Raw genomic sequence first — 25,224 nt, 5'->3', positions numbered from 1 at the left:
TTTCTAAAACATTTCTAAAACATTATTATCCACCCAAAAAAAATTATTTACATTTTTTTATTTACATTTTTTATTAATGTTTGTAAAACATTATTATCCATAGGGGGTCTTAGGTTTAGGCACTACCAGGGGGGTCTTAGGATTAGGCACCACCAGGGGGGGTCTTAGGTTTAGGCACCACCAGGGGGGTCTTAGGTTTAGGCATCACCAGGGGGGTCTTAGGTTTAGGCACTACCAGGGGGATCTTAGGTTTAGGCACCACCAGGGTGGTCTTAGGTTTAGGCACCACCAGGGGGTCTAGGGGTTAGGGATAAGTACAGGGAGGGTTTTTAACAAACGTAAATATGTTTCAGTTTAGAAACAGGGAAGATTAACGTTTTAAGAATTGCCGATCTCATACACATTATTTAATGATTTATAAATTCTTAAAACACTATTTGTAAACAAAATTCTACACAATATTTTTATAAACGATAATACTGCTTATCGTTTACACCACGCGCCCTTTTTTCCCCGACGCCCTTTTTTGATGTACGCACATTTTGCTAAGAGCCACTTTACCGTAAATGCATTTTAACAGGAAGAATAAGAAAAAAAAATGGAAACAATTCATTATTTCTCAGTTTTCAGCCATTATAGTTTTAAAATAATACATGCCTCCATAATTAAAACTCACGTATTGTATTTGCCTATTTGTCCCGGTTATTACACCGTTTAAATTATGTCCCTATCACAATGTATGGTGACAATATTTTATTTGGAAATAAAGGTGCATTTTTTCCTTTTTGCATCCATCACTATTTACAAGTTTAAAAAAAAAAAATATATAAATATTTCATCTTTACATTGATATTTAAAAAGTTTAGACCCTTAGGTAAATATTTACATGATTTTTTTTTGATTTTTTTTATTGTAATGTTGTTGTTTTATTTGGATATTTTTGGGAGGGTGAGATGTAAACAGTAATTTTTTTCAGTAAATATGTGTTGACTTTTATTTATTTTTTACATTTGTTTGTTGAGTTTGTTTACATGACGTCACTCTACGCTTAGAGGGACGCATGGGGACGCTAGAGCCAGAAAAAGCGAAGCTTCCGAGAGAAGCTATCGCTTTTTCTGCGGGGGAGAGGAACCGGTGATCGGGCACCATAGCCCGATTCACGGATTGCCTGGCTAATGAACCACGGGCCGGGAACACGTGTGCACGCGCGTGATCGGCCGTGAGAGCACGCGCACATGGCCTCCTGGACGTAGCTAGTACGTTCAGGAGGCGAAAGTAGTTAAAGTATAACTGTCGGACATACAATCAAAAATAAATTATTTATTTTTATCTGGTAAACAAGTAATAAGGATGCTAACCAGGCAATCCAAAAGTAAAATCTCTATTACTTTTCTTGTTGATAAATGATCATTCCCCAGTCTACCTGACTCTTATTTGGTACACACAAAATTTGGTACACAAAAAGGAAGTTGCAGGGCATGCTGGGTTGCCCTTTTTTGCTTCTGTACATTAGTTGAGTCTGAAGGGAAATAAAGAAGCAAAAAAAAAGACAACCCAGCCTGCCCTGCAACTTCTTTTTTGTGTATCAAATTTTGTGTGTATAAAATAAAAGGTAAACTGGGGAATGATCATTTATCAACAAGAAAAGTAATAGAGATTTTAACTTTTGGATTTCCTGGTTAGAATCCTTATTACTTGTTTACCAGATAAAAATAAAGAATTGATTTTCGATTTTATGCCCGACAGTTACACTTTAAAGGGCATCTGAGGTGAAAATAAACTGATGAGAAAAACAATTGTACCTGTCGTCCTTCTCCTAAAAATGACTTTTTTTCAGATATCCCACAGTTTTATTTTACATTTAAATCTAGTTTTTACTGTTTCATTGTCTCTGCTCAATGACACCTTCATTAAAGTATGTCAGAGCTCAAATCTATGAACTATTGACCCTTTTTACCTCTTTCCGGCTCACAGAAGCCATTTACTGACAGGAAAGTGTTTTATGGTTGTAATTACTTATCAGTGAGGGTTATGCTGTAGTCTGACCCAGACAGAAACTGTCACTTGTATACCTGATTTTTAAATCTTTTAGGCAGCGAAGGAAAAGAGGGAACACAGCATAGTTATTTGTGTGCTAGGCACTGCACATACACATGTCTATCTCATCATGTCACGTCACCTCGGTTGTCCTTTAAGCCCAGTAGAGACACATTTACCAGGAGACGCGAATGGCTAGTTCAGACCACGTTATAAACTTCGTGCCTCCTGTACAAAATCCTTGCTGCATTTTCTGCTTGCAGGAAGACTGCGTGTCCCGTCTGGTCGACCTGCTCTCCGATCCTTTCTACAAGCAAACCGCGTACAACCTCCAGCTCAAACATTACGGTAAGTGGCGCCACGTCATAAACCTTTTATGAGCCGCGAGTGTATTACAAACTTAACATTTCCCGTAAAAGTACATCCATTTTTTTGTTTTTTTCCCTACTCCCCTAATTCAGAGAAATGAAACAAAAGAAACATTAATTATTAAGTCTCGCCATCGCTGATATACTCGCGGGTAGAGAGAGGCTGATTAATATTACAGGACATAAATGTATATTTTATGCATGCAGGAAATAAATGGGTACTAATACCGAATCCCGGCGCTGTGCGCGGTGATTATAATGGGAATCTGGCAACAAATTCTGCGTTATTTTGTCAGCCCGGCTCCCATTAGGACCAAGCTCGGTGGTTTATTATTTATGTGCGTATTTTGACCTGTCACTTATGTCATCCAGAGAATGTTGCGTTGCGTTGGTTCGGCTCTTATGTATATTATTGTAGCAAAGTCGTAGAATCGTAATGAAGCAGTCAAACTTTGCACGGCTGGAAGGGTAGGCATAGTCTCGGCCAAGCGCTAAGATGGAGTCTGCACACTGGCATGTGTATCCTAAACACAAAATGGGTATATTCCATGAAAACAGTCGGGTTAAAGGGATTCGGAAGTAGAGGCCTGCGACTAATTTTTCAGACCTGCACCCGACCCCAACCTGCTTTCTGGTGAATCTGGTACCCGCACACGCAGACATCCAGACCAGCCACCCGCTCTTTCCGGTTTATTATAAAATATACATTGGTAGTCTCGTTGGAAGGCTGTAAATTAAGTGAAACCAATTTTTATACACAAACCAAAGCCAAAGAAGTGTTTAAAGGGAACCTAAACTGAGAAGGATATGGATTTTTCCTTTTACAATAATACCAGTTGCCTGACTCTCCTGGTGGTCCTGTCTCTCTAATACTTTTAGCCACAGCCCCTCAACAAGCATGCAGATCAGGTGCTCTGACTTAAGTCAGACTGGATTAGCTGCATGCTTGTTTCCAGTGTGTGGTTCAGCTACTACTGCAGCCATAGAGATCAGCAAGATGCCAGGAAACTGGTATTGTTTAAAAGTAAACAGCCATATCCCTCTCAGTTAAGGTTCCCTTCAAGATTTTTTTTTTTACTTTTGACTAAATTATCCCATGCTTGCTTGCTTGCTTTCGCAACCCGACCTGCAGGCCGCTACCTGACTCACAACCCGATTAGAATCAAAACGGGTACCCGAACCCTACCCCTAAATTCCAGTAACCCTCGTCTACCCGCCCCGATGCAGGCCTCTAGTCTGAAGCATTTCCCAAAAATAAAACACCTGATAGAGAGAAGGCTTATCCCGCAAAGCAGCCCACGGTATCGCTATACTGACATTTTGTAGCTCCTTATTAAGCACTGTAATCTGTTTGTACAATCGGCAAAGCTAATCTATTTGGTTTTTTTTTTTATTTTGTTGCTCCATAGCCGACGCCAACGACGAAGAGAACGCAATGGCTTTGTATGAGAAAATGAAGGCCGAACAGATACAACAGGAGGACCATTCCTTAAGACGTTTGGCGTCTCTTCTAAGGAGGTCCGGCAAGCCCATCCCTTTCACCGAGCCCCAGGTGAGTGTTTTTGCACCTCTGTAGCTTAATAATACTTCTCCAAATAAACAAAACACCCCCACTCTCTGCTGCAGAGAAGAAAAAAAAATACAAAAAGTTGTCTACTTAATTACGTGGGGATTAAATCTCGAGCGCCGTTCCTCTACGGGATGTGTTCATGTGAAGTGTTGGCGGCTCTGAGCCGTAGGATTAATTTAGTTATACTCTCGAGAGTAGATAACCTTCGCTGGATTATCGTGTTAAAAGCACCAGATACGATCGGGCCCGCATCTGTGGGTCATACTGAAGGTAGAACGTTCGCCCACAATTCTCCGGGGCGGCTATCTCGGTGTTTGCGCAGCTTCAAAAGGTTATTTTAATCCCTTATTTTTTTATTGGCCATTAATTGCTTTTGTGTTTTTGTTTTTTTGTTTTTCCCAAAACGGCAAAACAATTTTTGATATCTCGCTTCAGTTCTTTCAACACTTCAGAGGCAGAGAGGCACCACAAACTTCACATTTTGTAGGGAAGCGGAGGAGGGGAGAGATGTAGATTAACGGTGACATTCAGGATCCGAATAATGTGCTTTTAAGGAATTTTAGATAATGTTCTGTTTTGCACATTTTTTTTTATAGTCTTGCAGCTTTAACACCTTAAAGAGGAACTGTCGTTAAAATCCTAAAATTTAAAACACACACAAATAAGCAGGGCTGTATTTAGGGTTCGGGCTCCCCTAGGCACCTCAGACCTATGACGCCCCCCCCCCCCCCCCAATGAAAGAACAACGGCGGTCCGCGAAGCGCGCTGCGACCCAAAATGGGCGTGTCCACAAAATGCAGTGGGCGTGTCCAATGACAATTTGCTAGTAAGAGTGTAAGTAGAAAAAAAAAATGTCCTACTAAGAGTGCAAACCAAAGTCAGTAGGCCCTTGCTTCCTCCCCGAATATGAGTAAAGTGACCCTAAGCAAGCAAGTAGTAAATGTTTCCACCATAAAAACACATTAGCCAGTGTTCTCTCCCACAAAATAGTGGTGGGTATTAGATTGTGAGCTCCTCTGAGAAAAGTCAGTAACATGACTATGTTCTCTGCAAAGTGCTGCAGATGATGTCAGTGCTATATAAATACATAATAATATGGTAGGAGATTAGACTATGACTATGGTAGGATTAGATAGTGAGCTCTTCTGAGGGCAGTCAGTGCCATGACTATGTACTCTGTAATGTGCTGCAGAAGATGTCAGTGCTATATAAATACATAATAATAATATGGTAGAACATTAGCCTATGACTGTGGTAGGATTAGAGTGTGAGCTCCCGTGAGGACAGTCACTGACATTACTATGTGCTCTGTAATGTGCTGCAGAAGATGCCAGTGCTATATAAATACATAATAATAATATGGTAGAACATTAGACTATGAATGTGGTAGGATTAGAGTGTGAGCTCCTCTGAGGACAGTCAGCGACGTAACTATGTACTCTGTAATGTGCTGCAGAAGGTGTCAGTGCTATATAGATACATAATAAAAATATGGTAGGACATTAGACTATGACTATGGTAGGATTAGAGTGTGAGCTCCTCTGAGGACAGTCAGTGACATGACTATGTACTCTGTAATGTTCTGCAGGAGATGCCAGTGCTATATAAATACATAATAATAATATGGTAGAACATTAGACTATGAATGTGGTAGGATTAGAGTGTGAGCTCCTCTGAGGACAGTCAGCGACGTAACTATGTACTCTGTAATGTGCTGCAGAAGGTGTCAGTGCTATATAGATACATAATAAAAATATGGTAGGACATTAGCCTAGGACTATGGCAGGATTAGAGTGTGAGCTCCTCTGAGGACAGTCAGTGACATGACTATGTACTTAGTAGTGTGCTGCAGGAGATGTCAGTGCTATATAAATATATAATAATATGGTAGGACATTAGACTATGACTATGGTAGGATTAGAGTGTGAGCTCCTCTGAGGACAGTCAGTGACATGACTATGTACTCTGTAGAGTGCTGCAGAAGATGTCAGTGCTATATAAATACATAATAATAATATGGTAGGAAATTGGACTATGACTATGGTAGGATTAGATTGTGAGCCTCTCTGACGACAGAGACATAATAACAGTACTATGAAATAAATGCTTTATAATCCTCGAGAGCCTGAGCTTCAAGGGAACCTTAACTGTGAAACAAAAAAAAGTTTCACTTACCTGGGGCTTTCCCAAGCCCCCTGCAGCCGTCCTGTGGCCGCGCCGGTGTTTGAGTGTCCTCCCGTCCCCCGCCGCGGCTTAGTTTCATTTTCGGCCGACTGCCAGTCGGCCCCCGGCATCGTGTCCTTTTTTTTCACCTTCCCCGCCGTGAAGCGCATCATGCACAGGTGCAAGCGTACTTAGCCTGCACATGACGCGCTTAACGGCGGGGAAGGCGAAGAATAGGACGCGTTGCCGGGGGCCGACTAGCAGTCGGCCGAAAATGAAAGTAAGCCGTGGCGGGGGACGGGAGGACATTTGAGGACCGGCGCGGGAACAGGACGGCTGCAGGGGGCTTGGGAAAGCCCCAGGTAAGTGAAACTTTTTTTTGTTTCACAGTTAAGGTTCCCTTGAAGCTCAGGTTCAGAAATAGATACTTAGCCAAAGAGAGCAAAGCCTCAGGATCCTATTGAGTTTTTGAGGCTTCCCTCAGTGTCATCTGCTCTCCCACTACCCAGTGCAGACTCCCTCCACATCGGGGCTGCGCTAATCTTGTGACGAGCACGGCTATGCGTGTGCAGCTCCAGCTTACTGCACATGCGTGACGGCTGTGCTGATGCCAGAAGAGCGCAGCTGCGCTTGGCAAGGGGGACCCGCAGAACGCAGAGGGAAGCCTCAATAGGATCCTGAGGCTTCCCGCTCTTTAGCTAAGCATCTTTCTGTACCCGAGCTTCAGCTCAGGTACAAAAACAGGACAATAAATACATTATTTAATGAGATACAGGAAAGTAAGAATGAGAAGTGAAAGACAGAGCAGACTGGGAGAGAAGGCGGATAGATAGAGGGACAGTAGGAGATGGCAGAGAAGGGAGGAGAGCGGGAAGAGATGGAACATATGGAGCCAAAATTTAGCAGGACAATCACAGGTAATTCAGACACAGGAATGTATCAGCCAGCTATCACTAGTATAGTGCGTGTACCTTTTATGATGCTTCTCTGCTCCTGTCATTATACAGCTGCCATTACTGTCACCAGCAGGCTGATCTCTCCCCACCTCCTGCTCCCCATGCAGATCTGTCCCCAGCCAAGGCAGCCCTGTAACTTCACTGATGCCTGGCTCTTTCAAATTCCCCGGGATTGAGAGGGGGTGGGCACACAATCAGCCATAGAGCAGGCAGCTCTCTGGTGCACCTAGTGTGCTACATCCTTCCCCCTGGGCTTGTGTTCGTTGTCTTCTCCCTTCCTGGCTGCCCTCCTACGATGTGGGGGGCGGGGCTTCTCTCTGCAGTCGGGCTGTCTGTCTTATTCTCCCCGTGTTGCTGCTTGGCACTGGCGGCGAGGAGAGCAGCCGAAAGATGATAAACACGGCGCTCCCATGGCATAAAGGGCCATGCAAAGGAAGCATAACTTACATACAAAAGTGCACACAAATGCACATTTAAACTGCCTGTCTGTGTCCCCAAAGGTGGCTTGCCCCTCGCAGCTAATTGGCCGGTGGTGTGCTCATGCTCACTCGCAGGCTCAGCCCAGCCTGTTGTCGGGACTAAACCACCGCAGGTATGGCTGGGGTGGGCGGGTGCCAGTTGCAGCTACCATAACCCGTACCAGACTCAACCCCCCCCCCCTCCCCCCCTCCTTCACCAACAAGAAAAAAAAACGAGGTCCACTGTCTCCAGAGGAAAAAAAAAAAAATGTAAACATTAAATAACACCCAATATTTTGCCGCCCCCCCCTGAGGACCCGCCCATGGCACCGGCCCACGGGTGACTCTTAAGAGATACGGCCCTGCAAATAAGAAATACGTTTATTTCAGAATAAAATCAGCCATATATTCCTTTTCTCCTATGTTGCTCTCACTTACAGTAGGTAGTAGAAATCTGACAGAACCGACAGGTTTTGGGTTAGTCCATCTCTTCATGGGGGATTCTCAAGATGGCCTTTATTCTTTATAAAGACATTCCCCGATAAAGATTTAGGGCTCATTTCCACTATAGCGAATCCGCATGCGGGTTCGCACAGCCAATACAAGTGGATGGGCCTGTTTCCATTTGTGCGTTGTGCGGAGCGTTTTTTGTGTGCGGGGAAAATCTGCACGGCAGAGCCATCAGAATTCGCACACCGCTAAGCGAATCGCATACAATGTATCTAATAGGGAAATCGCATGTGGGTTTGGCATGTGGTTTTCCCCGCTATTTCACATGCGATTTCACATAGGAGGTAATGTTAATTTACAAAGGCAGTGACATGGTTAAAATCGCCCACCTACTACCCAATGCGAATTCGTCTGCGGTGATTTCCCGGCGATTCCGCACCGCACAAGTGAAAATGCAGCCTAATACAAAGATGCTGGCCAGCCTCCCTGCTCGCTGCGCACTATTTTGGCAGTTGAATGGAGCAACTGCCATTCACTAAGTGCTTTTAAAAAGAAAGAAAACCCTGAGAACCCCCCATGAGAAGATGTGCTAGTCCAAAACCTGTCGGTAATGTCAGATTTCTACTACTTACTGTGAGTGACAGCAACATAGGAGAAAAGTAAATTATGGCCCATTTTACTGTGGAAGAAACATACTTCTTATTTGTATGTTTACATGTATTTTAAATTTTAAGATTTTCGCGCCAGAGGTCCTTTAAAGGGAACCTAAACTGAGAAGGATATGGATTTTTCCTTTTAAAATAATACCAGTTGCCTGATTCTCCTGCTGATCCTGTGTCTCTAATACTTTTAGCCACAGCCCCTGAACAAGCATGCAGATCAGGTGCTCTGACTGAAGTCAGACCGGATTAGCTTGCTGCGTGTTTCAGGTGTGTGATTCAGCCACTACTGCAGCCAAAGAGATCAGCAGGGCTGCCAGGCAAGTGGTATTGTTTAAACGGAAACATCCATATCCCTCTCAGTTTAGGTTCCCTTTAAAGACAAACATTGGCTGCTTTCTGGCCACATGCATTGCTAAAAATCGGACGCGCACGCTTTCCAGTCTCTCCTTTAATTTATCTTACTCTAGGCAGGTTTCGCACTTAAAAGGTCCCTAAGCAGCTCTTAGGCCTGGAACACACTAGAGCGCTTTTTTGAGTGTTTAGGGAGCGCTTTAAATCAACTAGCGATTTCCCTAAACGCTCTGCCAATGCAAATGTAACCAATTCCAAAGTAGCAATTGTGATTAGGAAAATCGCTATTGCAGGACATGAAGCATTTTGGGAGCATTTGCCCTTCAATGTAAAGTATATAAGCGCTGGCAAATCGCTCGTGAGTCGCTAGACTTAGCAATTTACGTGTGATTTTTAAATTGCTGCAAACTGTAAAAAAAAATTATAACAATTTGAAAGCACCAATCAGAATTAAAATCGCAAATTGCAATCATAATCTCTGCCAAAAAGCTTACACTTTTTAAAATCGCTACCAAAATTGCTGGAAAACGCTCATGAAATCGCTTACAAAATGCTAATCAAAAAACCATGAGTGATTGCTATAGCGCTTTGCGATTTTTATTGAGTTCCAGGTCTGAAAAACTAAAATCTGCACTTACCTGGCCCTTTCTCCAGCCCCCGTCGCCCGCGAGGTTCACTTTAACATAACCTTTGAAAGCAGACCTGAACTCAGAACTTCCTGTCTGCTCTAAAAGATACACAACAGCATAATAACCTTTAAAGAAAAACATTTCTTTGTTACAGCTGATCCAAATCCTAAATTAAATCTGCACAGTTTCTACTTCCTGATTCATGGAAGCAGACACATTAACAGCCTGTGCTTTCAAATGAGCTTATCTGACATCTCTGCCTTGGCAGTCATGTGATCAAATTACGACGTGTGATTAGTCAGATACGTGGAATTAGGCTAGGTCCACACTAGACACAGTTGCAGGACGGACACTGCAGTCCGGATCAGGGGAAGATTAGGGGAAGTACCACTGTACTGCAAACTGATGAAAGTGCATCAGTTTGCATCAGTTTTGCATCAGTTTCCGTTCAGGTTTTTCCCTGACAGAAAACGTCTCCATCATTAGGAAGGAGTGGGAGGATTTTTTTGGGCCAATCATAAAGCTCAGGCTATCCGTTTTCACATCCGTTTTTTGCCTGTGGAGCTGGAGATGCGTTTTCTCATTACTTTCACTACCCCTGCGTGTATCCGTGGTCCTGATCCGTTGCGTGAAAATGCAGCAGGTCCGGACCTTCCGTTCAGGTTTTGAAAACGGATCCCCGCAAACGCAGACGGATCCGTTTTTTACTTGGGTGAGGCTGGCTGCTATTTTGAACATTAGTATCCGGGACTCTGTTTTTCATCAGGTTTGAAAAACGCAGCCACGGATACGTTTCCGGACCTAGTGTGGACCAGCTCTTAGGCTAAACACCAGTAGTATAGCTAAGGAGCTGTGGGCCCTGATGCAAGTTTTACATTGGGGCCCCCCAAGCACTCTATACATAACAATTGATACGGCGCACCAAAATCTGCCAATGGCAACTACAGTGTCAGAGGTGTAAGAAGGGGATGGGAAATAGCTTGTTAATGGTTACTACTAAGCAAAGTATCTATAGAAGTGATTATTATGAGCACAGAACCAATAGAGAGCTAATACTGTAGTTGAGGGAGGGCCCCTCTGGCCCAAGGGCCCCAATGCGGTCTCTACCTCTGCAACCCCTATTGCTACGCCCCTGCTAAACACTCTAAGTACATACAGGGTGCATTGCTCTGTTCCTTCTGTCCTGTGCAAGAGTGCAGCTCCACTGTAACATGTCATCCTGCTAGTTCTGTGGACTTTGCTTCAGAAAGTAGCTGGTATATTGCTGCTATGTCCTCCCAATATTTGCACTTGCTGAAGGATGTTGCTGGCTTTTCCCTTGTGCTGATTGGTTGCTGGGCACATCGTTTGATGGAGTGCCGGCCTATTGCCAACATATCGTCTACAGTAAAGCCAGGTTGGGTTCACACTACAGAATGCACATTTTCTGGTGGTTACATGTATGCATTTCAGCAGCTGATTAAAGTGTGCCTGAGATGGTACACTGGCCCTTATTTATACTTACGTGGGGCTTCCTCCAGCCCTATGAGCACTGTGGCTTCCCTCACCTTCCTTCAGCTCCTCCGTTCTGGCGCTTCTACTCCCGGTAATCCGGTCAGTTGCCGCCCGTCTTGGGCTTCCGCGCGCGCCCTCGCCCTGCTCCCGTCGCCTGGAGCATTCTGCACCTGTGTAGTACTACAGTGTAGGTGCAGTACGCTCCAGGCCGGAGCCAGGCAGGAGTGGTGTGCGCATACGGTCGAGCCGCCCATGCGCAGAAGCCCACGACTGCCCGGATTCCTGGGAGTAATAGCGGCAAAACGGAGGGGCCGAGGAGGGCGGCGACTGAAGCCACGGTTCTTTGCTTCAGAAAGTAGCTGGTATATTGCTGCTATGTCCTCCCAATATTTGCACTTGCTGAAGGATGTTGCTGGCTTTTCCCTTGTGCTGATCGGTTGCTGGGCACATCGTTTGATGGAGTGCCGGCCTATTGCCAACATATCGTCTACAGTAAAGCCAGGTTGGGTTCACACTACAGAATGCACATTTTCTGGTGGTTACATGTATGCATTTCAGCAGCTGGTTAAAGTGTGCCTGAGATGGTACACTGGCCCTTATTTATACTTACGTGGGGCTTCCTCCAGCCCTATGAGCACTGTGGCTTCCCTCACCTTCCTTCAGCTCCTCCGTTCTGGCGCTTCTACTCCCGGTAATCCGGTCAGTTGCCGCCCGTCTTGGGCTTCCGCGCGCGCCCTCGCCCCGCTCCCGTCGCCTGGAGCATTCTGCACCTGTGTAGTACTACAGTGTAGGTGCAGTACGCTCCAGGCCGGAGCCAGGCAGGAGTGGTGTGCGCATACGGTCGAGCCGCCCATGCGCAGAAGCCCACGACTGCCCGGATTCCTGGGAGTAATAGCGGCAAAACGGAGGGGCCGAGGAGGGCGGCGACTGAAGCCACGGTTCTCATGGGACTTGAGGAAGCCCAAATTATAAATAGAGGCTAGTGAACCATCTCAGGTTCACGTTAAGGCCAATGACCTGCTAATACTCCTCGCAGTCTCACGCTAAGCCCGTTTGCTGTTTTCCAGGCACCTGTACAGTCCACCGACGACGAAGAGCTTAGCAACGCATCCAGTCCTCCTGAAGATAAACATTAGGTTTTTTCCTGTTTCTAGTTTTTCCTGATTTTTGTTTTTTTAATGCTGCCATGTCTTGTTTTTGTTTTTTTTTATGTTCATTAAGAATGTATCATACCATATCTGTGAAATAATTAAATCAACATACAATGGAAAATAAAAAGTGAATTGTATCTCTTTAGGTGTGTATTATTGCTTTGTTGCAGTAAAACTCAGAACTTCCTCTCTGCTGTAAAAGATAAGCAACAGCATTATAACTTTTAAAGAAAAGCATTTCCTTGTTACAGCTTATAGAACTCCCACTGAGATTCTGCAGAGTGGTTACTTCCTGGTTTGGGGAGCACAGAAAGGGTTAACCTCCTGTGTTTACATATTGCTCAGAATTAGGCTGACAGCTCAAATTGCACTGGCTCATTACTTGCTGAGAAGAAAGAATTAGACTGGTTTCTATAAACACACACGGTGAACTCTGTGGATTTCTGTGTTCTCCTTGTCTCCTGTGCAAGCGTTCAGGTTCGCTTTAAAGAGGCCCTGTAGTGACCTATAGTAGAATGTAGTCAATTATTCAGGATACCCACTTTGCATCAATTATCCTGGTTTCAGTATCACAAACTCTTTCTATAGCTATATATCAGTATGTAGCCCTGCACTCCCAGTAATGCTTAGCCCAGACTGTTCAGCTGTGTGGAATTCTCCCAGAGCATTCTGGGAGACCAGGTATTGTTTATGTTTGCTTTGGAACAGTAAGTTAAAACCCATTCCGCGAAGATCACCTGACAGCATTACAGATTTCACCACCCGTGATAAATTTCAGAATGTAAATTGGGGGGAGGAAAGCTATTACGTTGAGCGCTACAGGCGCTCCTGATTTACAAGCTGCTACCCACAAGACAAAAGTAATACAGCAGGCACCAGGTTTGGTTTAAGATGTCAGCAAATCGCTAATCATCGGCGATGGCTGCAGTGTGCACACTACCATTGATTTGCATTGCCATAGCTTTTTTTCACGCACTGATTGGTCCTTTCAATTTTGATTTATTTTTTACAGTTAAAAAAACTCTAGCAAATCGCTCTGTATATCGATTTGTGAGCGATTACGCCAGCGCTTATATACTTTACATTGCAGAAACGCTAATGCTCAAAAATGCTGCATGTCCTGCGTTTTGCAATTTGATAATCGCAATCGCTTCAGTGGAATTTGGCCCATCCATTAACATTAGCTGAGCGTTTAGGGAAATCGCTAGCGTTTTGAATCGCTCCCTAAATGCTTAAAAAATAGCTCTAGTGGGTTGTAGCCCAGAGAGCAGTTTTTGGGTCGTTTTTTTTTTTTTATTATTATCTTTATTTTCAGATTTTTCAATTTTCATAATACAAAAAAAAAATCACACTGAGCGATAATAGGGATAGGGTTCACATAAATACTTAAATGACATAAAGACGGACATTCCATTACACACATTCCATATATCTCCAATTCTTAGCTTACAGATGCTCCTTCTATTATCAAGTCCTCAATTCTGTGTGAATTTGCCAATCTTCATTATTTCATATTTAAAGTGAACCTCCGGACTAAAAATCTACTCAGCAGAACTGAAAAGGCTTGGTGTTTCTTTAACAGTTTCACAGCATCAGAACTTTGTTTTTCTTACCAAAGCATCATTTTTGGCTGCATTTTTATCTAAGCTTCATCCATCAAAGAAAACTGCCCGGGCTTTTTTTTCCCCTGATGCTGTGCAGAGCATGATTGGATTTCCTATGTTGTTATTCACGTTGCCTAGCAACTGGGAGAGGTGCTCAGCACACAGGACAGTTGGAACTGTGTCTCATGCTCCCTGTCACCTCCTTTCAACCAAAAAGATGGCTGCTCCCATGAAATCACAAACATTTGCCTGTTCTTTTAAAACAACCATCCATCACTCATACACTCACACATCCCTGGGTCAGTCAGGTACACCCAACACTTTTCTTGATTAATTTACTTTATCAGGGGACCACCCTCTATTCCATCTTCCTTCTTTTAATTATGAAAACGACCCCCCAAAAAAACGCTCTCTGGTTTGACAGGGCCCTATGTTGCAATACAGCAGATACTCAGGGAGGACCAAGGAAGCAAATCTGCAGCACTAAAATCTTACACCTCTTCTAAGCCGACACCCCTCCCCACCCCACCCCACTTTTCCTTATTCCTGCTGACACAGAAGCTACAGTTCTCATACATCAGCCAGACTGGAGCCCTTCTACAGCTAGGCAAGTGCCCAGAAGCATTACAGTGCAGCCAGCGGGAGGAGTGACGGCTGTGAGCGTGCTCAGGATGTGTGTGTGTGCTGATGCCTTCTTTATGCCTCACAAGCTCCAACCTATGCCCAGACCTTCCTGCTATGCCTGCTGATGGCAGCTTCCCATTGCTTTAAAGTCAAGGCAGCCTAATGCAGTGTGAAGTGGCTGCATGTGGAATCGGCCTACAGTGCAGGAATAGCAGGCCTGGCATAGCCTTCTCTGTGCTACATCCTCAGCAGGGGAGGACTGGGACCTTTTGGCTTCGGGGGGATACAACCCAAAGGCCCTTTCACAGCAGCCCCAGCCCAAATGCATAATTTTCTTGTATGCAAATGTATCCGTGGCAGTGTAAAGCAGCAATCTATTTCGCAGTTACATACATACATGAAATGCAACAACTTCCTCTGTCCTCACTTCTCTGCTTAAAGGGATACTGTAGGGGGGTCGGGGGAAAATGAGCTGAACTTACCCGGGGCTTCTAATGGTCCCCCGCAGACATCCTGTGCCCGCGCAGCCGCTCACCGATGCTCCGGCCCCGCCTCCGGTTCACTTCTGGAATTTCTGACTTTAAAGTCAGAAAACCACTGCGCCTGCGTTGCCGTGTCCTTGATCCCGCTGATGTCATCAAGAGCGCACAGCGCAGGCCCAGTATGGTCTGTGTCTGCGCAGTACACTCCTGGTGACATCAGCGGGAGCGAGGACACGGGCGTGCAGGCGCAGTGGTTTTCTGACTTTAAAGTCAGAAATTCCAGAAGTGAACCGAAGGCGGGGCCGGAGCATTGGGGAGTGGCTGCACCAACACAGGATGTCTGCGGGGGACCATTAGAAGCCCCGGGTAAGTTCAGTTCATTTTCCCCCGACCCCCCCTACAGTATCCCTTTAAAGAAAGAGGAACTTTAGCCTAAACAAACATACTGCCATTAAGTTACATTAGTTATGTTAATTAAAATAGGGAATATCTCTTACCCGAATTAACATATATCCAACAGATATTTTTGGCGAGCTCCACACCTAGATACTAAGGCCTCTAATGATCCGTGTGTATGCAGCAGAGTCGCAATGTTACACCAACATACAGTGGCTTGCAAAAGTATTCGGCCCTCTTGAAGTTTTCCACATTTTCTCACATTACTGCCACAAACATGAATCAATTTTATTGGAATTCCACATGAAAGACCAACACAAAGTGATGTACACGTAAGAAGTGGAACGAAAATCATACATTATTCCAAACATTTTTTACAAATCAATAACTGCAAAGTGGGGTGTGCGTAATTATTCAGCCCCCTGAGTCAATACTTTGTAGAACCACCTTTTGCTGCAATTACAGCTGCCAGTCTTTTAGGGTATGTCTCCACCAGCTTTACACATCTAGAGACTGAAACCCTTGCCCATCCTTCTTTGCAAAACCGCTCCAGCTCAGTCAGATTAGATGGACAGCGTTTGTGAACAGCAGTTTTCAGATCTTGCCACAGATTCTCAATTGGATTTAGATCTGGACTTTGACTGGGCCATTCTAACACATGGATATGTTTTGTTTTAAACCTTTCCATTGTATACTTGGCTTTATGGGTCGATGTCCTGCTGGAAGGTGAACCTTTGCCCCAGTCTCAAGTCTTTTGCAGACGAGGTTTTCTTCCAAGATTGCCCTGTATTTGGCTCCATCCATCTACCCATCAACTCTGATGAACAGAGGCGCCAGCAGAATAAAAACAACAATTAAAAGTTTTAAAATATGCTGGGGAGGCAGTGGTGGACTTACCTCTGAAAGCAGACTAGACTACTTGTCTGACATAAATAAACACTTTATTAGTACCCCAATAGATGCAACGCGTTTCGCAGGACCAAGCCTGCTTCATCAGGCAATAAAACGGGACAAAACAGTAGCTCTCAGGTAGCACATATAGGGCTATATGTGCTACCTGAGAGCTACTGTTTTGTCCCCTGTTTTATTGCCTGATGAAGCGGGCTTGGTCCTGCGAAACGCGTTGCATCTATTGGGGTACTAATAAAGTGTTTATGTCAGACAAGTAGTCTAGTCTGCTTTCGGAGGTAAGTCCACCACTGCCTCCCCAGCATATTTTAAAACTTTTAATTGTTGTTTTTATTCTGCTGGCGCCTCTGTTCATCAAAGTCATTATAGTGTCCACCCTTAGAAGAAAGGTAGGGGTGGGTCCCCCTTCCACCATCTACAGAGAGCGACTTTTTAACCCTGAGTGAGGACAGGTCTAATCTCCTCACCTGCATTCACAGTGGTTGCCTCAGCGGTAAAGCAGCCCATACACTCAGCCGATTTTCTGGCCGACCGATCCCGATCGATCGATCGGTTGGCCAATCGACCGATCGACGGCCGATTTCGATCGATTTCGATGGATTTCCATCGAACTGGCAGGGTGGAAAATTTAGGTCGATCTGATGAGATTGCTTATCAGTTTGCATTGGCCTTAATGGAAATCTGATGGCAAAAAAATGCCATCAGATCGAATTTCAATAGATTTCAAACTGAAATCTATTACAATTCTATCCTGGTAAAAAATGTTCTAAAAACGCATCAGATAGATCATCAGATGCATTTCTTATCTATCTGCTGCCAATCTGACGAGTGTATGGGCACCTTAACCCTTGTTTGTGAGTATAACCTTCTCACATTACATTATCCACTATTGTCCTGAGCATACTACACCATATTGGGCTCTCGGTGTCTTTTTCTTACCCATCAACTCTGACCAGCTTCCCTGTCCCTGATGAAGAGATGCACCCCCCCGAGCATGATGCTGCCACCACCATATTTGACAGTGGGGATGGGGTGTTCTTTTTTTATTTTTTATTTTTTTTTTTTTTTATTGAATTTTAAGGTCAGTTGACAGTGGAGACCAATATTATCCTATAAAAGTGTTGCCATACTACATCATGAGGAGCAGATTCCACATACATACAACTAAAGTCAGTATAAAACAACAGTATAGGTTAAATACAACCAGGGCTGATCATGAAACAGTTGACGAAAATGAGTCACATCAGGTAGAAAATGAATAGATATAAGAGCTTTATGGGGACAGAAAAAAAAACAAACTGTATATTCCCTTTAGAGGAGCAGGAGAGACCCTATATACAGCTTACAATGAGTCCACTATGTTAAGATTCACGTCTAAATTAACAATGGCTGATTTTTCATTGTTTACCCAAACATCCCACACTTTGGAAAATTTAGAAGCAGATCCCCTTGCTAGCCAAGTTAGTCTGTATCAAGGTAGGGCTGAATTGATTAATTGTTTCCACAGGGTTATGGAAGGTTCCGGAGCTTTCTTCCACTCCAGAGCAATACATTTCCTGGCATAGAAGAAAAGCAACCTTACCAGTATTTTCTTACTTTTACTCAAAGAAAGATCGTCCAACATTCCCAGGAGACAATACTTGTAAGAGGAGAATATATGCGAACTGAGCTCCACCTCCATAAATCGTAAAACTTTATCCCAAAAGGAACGTATTTTGTCACACTCCCAAGTCATATGTTTAAATGTGCCTGGACTATGCCCACACCTCCAACATGCATCATTGGAGTCCTTTGCAAATTTGGCAATTTTAACAGGGGTATAGTAAATCTAGTAATACCAACGTATCTGTATAAGTTTGTCTCTGGAGCATACAACAGTTTTCATATATGATTCCTCAAAATCTTGCCAATCCGATAATCGAAACTCTTCCCCGCCACTCCTCCCATCCCAACCTAATCCTAGAGATTTTAGAATTATATTTATTTTCCATTAAATTGGAATAGAATTTAGAGATAAGTCTGGAAGAGTCTTTATTTAACCAACCACCTTTCAATAATACCTGGAGATAGAACAACATTGAGATTACCAAATTGAGATTTAGCTGCGTGGCGAAGCTGGTAGTATCTAAATCTAGAATGGGCTGGAAGAGAAAATTCGAGCACCATTTAAAGAGTACCTGAGGTGTGTTTAAAGAATGTTATCTGCATACAGAGGCTGGATCTGTCTATACAGCCCAGCCTCTGTTGCTATCCCAAACCCCACTAAGGTCCCCCTGCACTCTGCAATCCCTCATAAATCACAGCCGTGCTGTGAGGCTGTGTTTACATCTGTAGTGTCAGTCTCAGCTGCTCCCCCGCCTCCTGCATAGCTCCGGTCCCTGCCCCCGTCCCTTCCCTCCAATCAGCAGGGAGGGAAGGGATGCAGGCGGGGACTGGAGTTCTGCAGGAGGCGGGGAGAGCAGCAGACTGACACTATAGAGATAAACACAGCCAGCTCTGACCAGCTGTTTGTCAGCAGCGTGGCTGTGATTTATGAGGGATTGCAGAGTGCAGGGGGACCTTAGGAGGGTTGAGGATAGCAACAGAGGCTGGGCTGTATAGGCAGATCCAGCCTCTGTATGCAGACAATATTCTTCAAACCCACCTCGGGTTCTCTTTAAGGCCAAGATTTAAATTTGTCATTATGAAAAAGATGATTGACATATTTTACTCCTCTTTTAACCCCAAAACTAGCTTCCCCTAGACGTGAAAATTCAGAACGTTTCGGATTATTCCACAGAGGTGCACTAGGCGAGTAATTATATTTATTATGCCCCGCTCATTTCTGACATTTGTAATATATCTTAAGGGAGTATTTCAGAATATCTACGCCCCTGTCCGCAAACATTTCTCCTCTATATATAATATTACATAAGGTTTTATAGGAAAATGCCATGTCCGCCTCAGCATCCATGGAGGCATCATCCTTTATATTATGAAGCCACCGATATACGTAGGTGAGTTGTGCTGCAAGATAATATAATTGAAAATGGGGAAGGGCAAGACCCCCTTTGGACACCGGTAGCCTTAAAGTATCAATAGATAATCTAGGGGGACAATTAGCCCACAGAAAACTTAGAACCATCAAATTTAATTAAAGTGTTGATTAGGAATCCATATCGGGGACATAGGTAGCACATGGATGGTGTGTTCAGAGTGATGTGCAGTGTTAGTTTTCTGCCACACAAAGCGTTTTGCATTTTGGCCAAAAAGTTCCATTTTGGTCTCATCCGACCAGAGCACCTTCTTTCACATGTTTGCTGTGTCCCCCACATGGCTTGTGGCAAACGGGACTTCTTATGCTTTTCTGTTAACAATGCCTTTCTTCTTGCCATCTTCCATAAGAGCCAACTTTGTGCAGTGCACAACTAAAAGTTGTCCTATGGACAGATTCCCCCACCTGAGCTGTAGATCTCTGCAGCTCATCCAGAGTCACCATGGGCCTCTTGAATGCATTTCTGATCAACGCTCTCCTTGTTCGGCCTGTGAGTTTAGGTGGATGGCCTCGTCTTGGTAGGTTTACAGTCGTGCCATACTCCTTCCATTTCTGAATGGTCGCTTGAACAGTGCTCCGTGGGATGTTCAAGGCTTTGGAAATCATTTCGTAGCCTAAGCCTGCTTTAAATTTCTCAATAAATTTATCCCTGACCTGTCTGGTGTGTTCTTTGGACTTCATGGTGTTGTTGCTCCCAATATTCTCTTAAGGTGCGTACACACGTCAGATAAAAGTCTTTGGAAAATGAAAGATCACAGACCAATTTTACCCCCTTTCATGTAGTATGAGAGCCATACTCTACACAGTCTATTCTATGGAGCTGAACTCCCCATCGAATAAAAATCTTTGCAAGATGCTGCACACAAAGATGCTGTACACATTCAACAGATCAGTATCTGCAAAAGATCTGTTCCTGCAAAAGATCCATTCCTGCAAAAGGCATTCATAGTCTATGATATCTGCAGATCCCATACACACCTTATTTAATGGACATTCATCTGCAGATCAGACAATTATCTGCCGATCTGAAGATCCAACCTGGTGGATCTGATCTACAGATAATTGTCCGTTAAACAAGGTGTGTATGAGATCTGCAGATATCATAGACTGAATGCGTTTTGCAGGAACAGATCTGTTGCAGATACTGATCTGTTGCATATGTACAGCGGTCTTTGTGTGCAGCATCTTGCAAAGATTTTTATTTGATGGGGAGTTCAGCTCCATAGAATAGACTGTGTAGAGTATGGCTCTCATACTACATGAAAGGGGGTAAAATTGGTCTGTGATCTTTCATTTTCCAAAGACTTTTATCTGACGTGTGTACCCACCTTTAGACAACCTCCGAGGCTGTCACAGAGCAGCTGTCTTTGTACTGACATTAGATTACACACAGGTGCACTCCATTTAGTCATTAGCACTCATCAGGCAATGTCTATGGGCAACTGACTGCACTCAGACCAAAGGGGGCTGAATAATTACGCACACCCCACTTTGCAGTTATTTATTTGTAAAAAATGTTTGGAATCATATATGATTTTCGTTCCACTTCTCCTGTGTACACCACTTTGTATTGGTCTTTCACATGGAATTCCAATAAAATTGATTCATGATTGTGGCAGTACTATGACAAAATGTGGAAAACTTCAAGGGGGCTAAATACTTTTGCAACCCACTGTATATAAAATTAAATTTAAAAAAATACCTTGCGCTGCCTCACAGTCCACTAATATAAAGTTCCCAAACTATGCAGCCTGCGAGGTCCAATCTGCTTCAATCTTCACATCCGGCAAACGAGCAGAAAAAACGATCCTCATCGCATAGATTGTCAAATCAAGTTCTCTTCCACCAACTCTAGCCCGTGCAGTTTCCTATTCGGTATCACCACTCTATTGTGCTCCACCACCTATAGGGACCGCTCTCATCTTTTGCAATTGCTGCCCAGACCCTACAGACAGCTTATAATTACATAGTTATTTTGGTTGAAAAAGACATACATCCATCGAGTTCATCCAGAGAACAAAGTACAACACCAGCCTGCTCCCTCACATATCCTTGTTGATTCAGAGGAAGGCGAAGAAAACCCTTACAAGGCATGGTCCAATTAGCCCCAAAAGGGGAAAAAAAAAATCCTTCCCGACTCCAGATGGCAATCAGATAAAATCCATGGATCAACATCATTAGGCATAACCTAGTAATTGTAGCCATGGATGTCTTTCAACGCAAGGAAAGCATCTACGCCCCCTTTAAATGCAGGTATCGAGTTTGCCATAGTGACTTCCTGTGGCAATGCATTCCACATCTTAATCACTCTTACTGTAAAAAACCCTTTCCTAAATAAATAGCTAAAACGGGTTTTCCTCTATGCGCAGATCGTGTCCTCTAGTCCTTTGAGAAGGCCTAGGGACAAAAAGCTCATTCGCCAAGCTATTTTATTGCCCTCTGATGTATTTATACATGTTAATTAGATCCCCTCTAAGGTGTCTTTTCTCTAATTCAAAATGAAGGAGGCACTCAACTGGCGTTTTTAAACTTGCATTTATCAGAACAGTGGCCGACACGACATGTTTCGGGGTTTCCCCCTTCCTTAACCCCGAAACATGTTGTGTCGGCCACTGTTCTGATAAACGCAAGTTTAAAAACGCCAGTTGAGTGCCTCCTTCATTTCGAATTCGATTATATCTGTGTGGAGTGGTGAACCGCGGAGGGATTGTGCACCGGCGGACCAGGTATCATACTTGGTGTGGAATCCCAGCTCAGCAACCCCCTGTTGTTTAAGGTGTCTTTTCTCTAGACTACATAAACCCAGTTTATCTAACCTTTCTTGGTAAGTTAGACCTTCCATCCCACGTATCAATTTTGTTGCTCGTCTCTGCACCTGCTCTAAAACTGCAATATCTTTTTTTGTAATGTGGTGCCCAGAACTGAATTCCATATTCCAGATGTGGCCTTACTAGAGAGTTAAACGGGCAATATTATGCTAGAATCTCGAGTTTTTATTTCCCTTTTAATGCATCCCAAAATTTTGTTAGCTTTAGCTGCAGCGGCTTGGCATTGAGTACGATTATTTAACTTGTTGTCGATGAGTACTCCTGAGTCCTTCTCCAAGTTTGATGTCCCCAACTGTATCCCATTTATTTTGAATGGTGCTAGACCATTGGTACGACCAAAATGCATGACTTTACATTTTTCAACATTGAATTTCATCTGCCATGTATGTGCCCATATAGCCATCCTATCCAGATCCTGTTGCAATATGTCCCTATCTTCCTGAGAGTTGATGATTCTGCACAATTTTGTATCATCTGCAAAAATAGCAACATTGCTCACTACTGCAACTACTAGGTCATTAATAAATAAATTGAAGAGCACTGGACCCAGTACAGACACCTGTGGGACCGCACTGCTAACAGTCTCCCATTTTGAGTATGATCCATTGACCACAACTATAGTTTTCTGTCCATTAGCCAGTTCCCTATCCATGCACACAGACTCTTCCCCAGTCCTTGCATCCTCAACCTTTGCACCAGACTTTTGTGTGGAACAGTGTCGAAGGCCTTTGCAAAGTCCAAGTATATCACATCTACAGCATTCCCAATATCCACATTAGCGTTCATTACCCCATAAAAGCTGAGTATGTTAGTCAAACAGGACCTGTCTTTAGTAAACCCATGTTGATGCTGAGAAATAAGATTATTTTCTACTATGAAGTCATGTATAGTATCTCTTAGTAACCCCTCAAATAGTTTGCATACAACTGATGTTAAGCTTACAGGTCTATAATTTCCTGGATCTGATTTTTTGCCCTTCTTAAATAATGGGAAAATGTGGGCTGTACACCAATCCACTGGGACTCTGCCAGTTGAAAGAGAGTCACAAAAGATAAGATAAAGGGGTTTATCTATAACTGAACTTAATTCCCTTAGGGCCCGAGGATGCATGCCATCCGGGCCAGGTGCCTTGTCTATTTTTAATTTAGTTAGTCTTGCCTTCACTTCTTCCTGCGTTAAGTATTTAATATTACAGTTAGAAGATTGAGACTCTTCTGCCTCTGTAATTTGCAACAGTGCTGTTTCCTTTGTGAAGACAGAAGCAAAAAAAGCATTTAATAACTCTGCCTTACCTTGGTCATCCACCATTGAGTTCCCACCCTCATCCTTTAGGAGTCCTGTACAGTCAGCCTTTCTTTTTTTAGAGTTGATGTACTTGTAAATCTTTTTTGGGTTAGATTTGATATCCCTAGTGATTTGATTTTCAGCTTCTATCTTTGCCAGCCTAATTTATTTTTTACAATTTTTATTGCACTCCTTATAATTGCTTAGTGCAGCCTCAGTCCCCTCCTGTTTTAAGACCTTATAGGCATTCCTTTTCCTCTTCATTTTATCCCTAACCTTTCTATTCATCCATAGAGGCCTTTTTTTTTATTCCTAGACATTTTGTTTCCATATGGGATATACATACTACAATATTGATTGAGAATAAGTTTAAAAGCTTGCCATTTCCCTTCAGTGTCCTCCCCTTGTAGTACATTATCCCAGTTCACCAAACTTAGTGCCTGCCTAAGTTGATTGAACTTTTCTTTTGTAAAATTCATAGTTTTAGTGGTCCCGTGGCCTATCAGTCACCAGATCAAACGTTATCATGTTGTTATCACTATTTCCCAAATGTTCTTGAACCTGCACATTTGATACATTATCTGGTCTATTAGAAATGATCAGATCCAGTAACTCATTCCCCCTAGTTGGTTCCGTTACCATTTGAGTCAAGTAATGTGTCCTGTAGTGCTGCCAGAAATCTGCTGCTTTTACCAGAATGGGTAGCCTCAATACTCCAGTCAATGTCTGGAAAGTTGAAGTCGCCCATAACTATGACCTCATTTTTACTTGCAGCTTTTTCAATCTGCTGTAGTAATCGCAGTTCTGCAGCTTCAGTAATATGAGGTGGCATGTAGCATACCCCAATAAGCAATTGGCAACTTTTATTTCCACCATGAATATTTACCCAAACGGACTCCACATCTTCACAATGTTCCTCCATCTCATCGTTGAGGACAAATGTAAAAGAATTCTTAACAGAGACAAACCCCTCCACCTTTTTTCCCTGTTCTATCCTCCCTAAACACATTGTATCCCTCTAAATTAGCTATCCAGTCATGGCTTTCATCAATCCATGTCTCGGTTATTCCCACAATGTCATAGCCTTTGTCATTCAGAATGAACTCTAGTTCGTCTATTTTATTTGCAAGGCTCCGAGCATTGGTTACCATGCACTTTATATTTTTACCACTACATTTACCAATTTTGTTTACATGAAATGGGCTACTTGTAGTTTTACCAACCTCCTTAATCTTTACACTGTCCCCACCCCCCTCTCCACCCCCAATGATGTTAGGCTCCCACTGTCTGTTTACCTCATCTTGTCTACATATTGAGACTTTATCCTCCCACCTCCCCCCAGATCCTAGTTTAAAATCTGCTCCAACCGTTTAGCCATCTTCTCCCCCAATGCAGCTGCACCCTCCCCATTAAGGTGCAGCCCATCCCTGCTGTAGAACCTGTAGCCGACTGCAAAGTCTGCCCAGTTCTCCAGGAACCCAAACCCTTCCTTCCTACACCAATTTCTCAGCCACTTATTTAACTCCCTAAGCTCCCTCAGTCTCTCAGATGTAGCACGTGGCACTGGCAGTATTTCAGAAAACACCACCTCGGAGGTCCTTGCTTTAACCACCCTGGCGTTCTATTAAGATCGCCAGGGCAGCTGCGGGAGGGTTTTTTTTAAATAAAAAAAAAACTATTTCAAGCAGCCAACTGAAAGTTGGCTGCATGAAAGCCCACTAGAGGGCGCTCCGGAGGCGTTCTTCCGATCGCCTCCGGCGCCCAGAATAAACAA

The 25,224-nt window shown here is 43.6% G+C and overlaps 1 protein-coding gene across 1 annotated transcript in view; it reads left to right on the top strand.

The window, feature by feature from the left end:
- LOC137504869 (leucine-rich PPR motif-containing protein, mitochondrial-like) overlaps positions 1 to 12,426 on the top strand; it is a 68,023-nt gene extending 55,597 nt beyond the window's left edge. The window contains exons 8-10 of the mRNA XM_068233464.1: positions 2,301 to 2,385; positions 3,815 to 3,957; positions 12,206 to 12,426. Coding sequence (XP_068089565.1) covers positions 2,301 to 2,385; positions 3,815 to 3,957; positions 12,206 to 12,274 — 297 coding nt within the window. The 3' untranslated portion in view covers positions 12,275 to 12,426. The remainder of the gene's footprint in view (positions 1 to 2,300; positions 2,386 to 3,814; positions 3,958 to 12,205) is intronic.
- Positions 12,427 to 25,224: the final 12,798 nt, after the last annotated feature.

This window comes from Hyperolius riggenbachi, chromosome 4 (assembly GCF_040937935.1).
Source record: "Hyperolius riggenbachi isolate aHypRig1 chromosome 4, aHypRig1.pri, whole genome shotgun sequence".
NCBI lineage: Eukaryota > Metazoa > Chordata > Amphibia > Anura > Hyperoliidae > Hyperolius > Hyperolius riggenbachi.
Note: the sequence above shows the minus strand (reverse complement) of the source record. Positions and strands in the feature narration are given on the sequence as shown.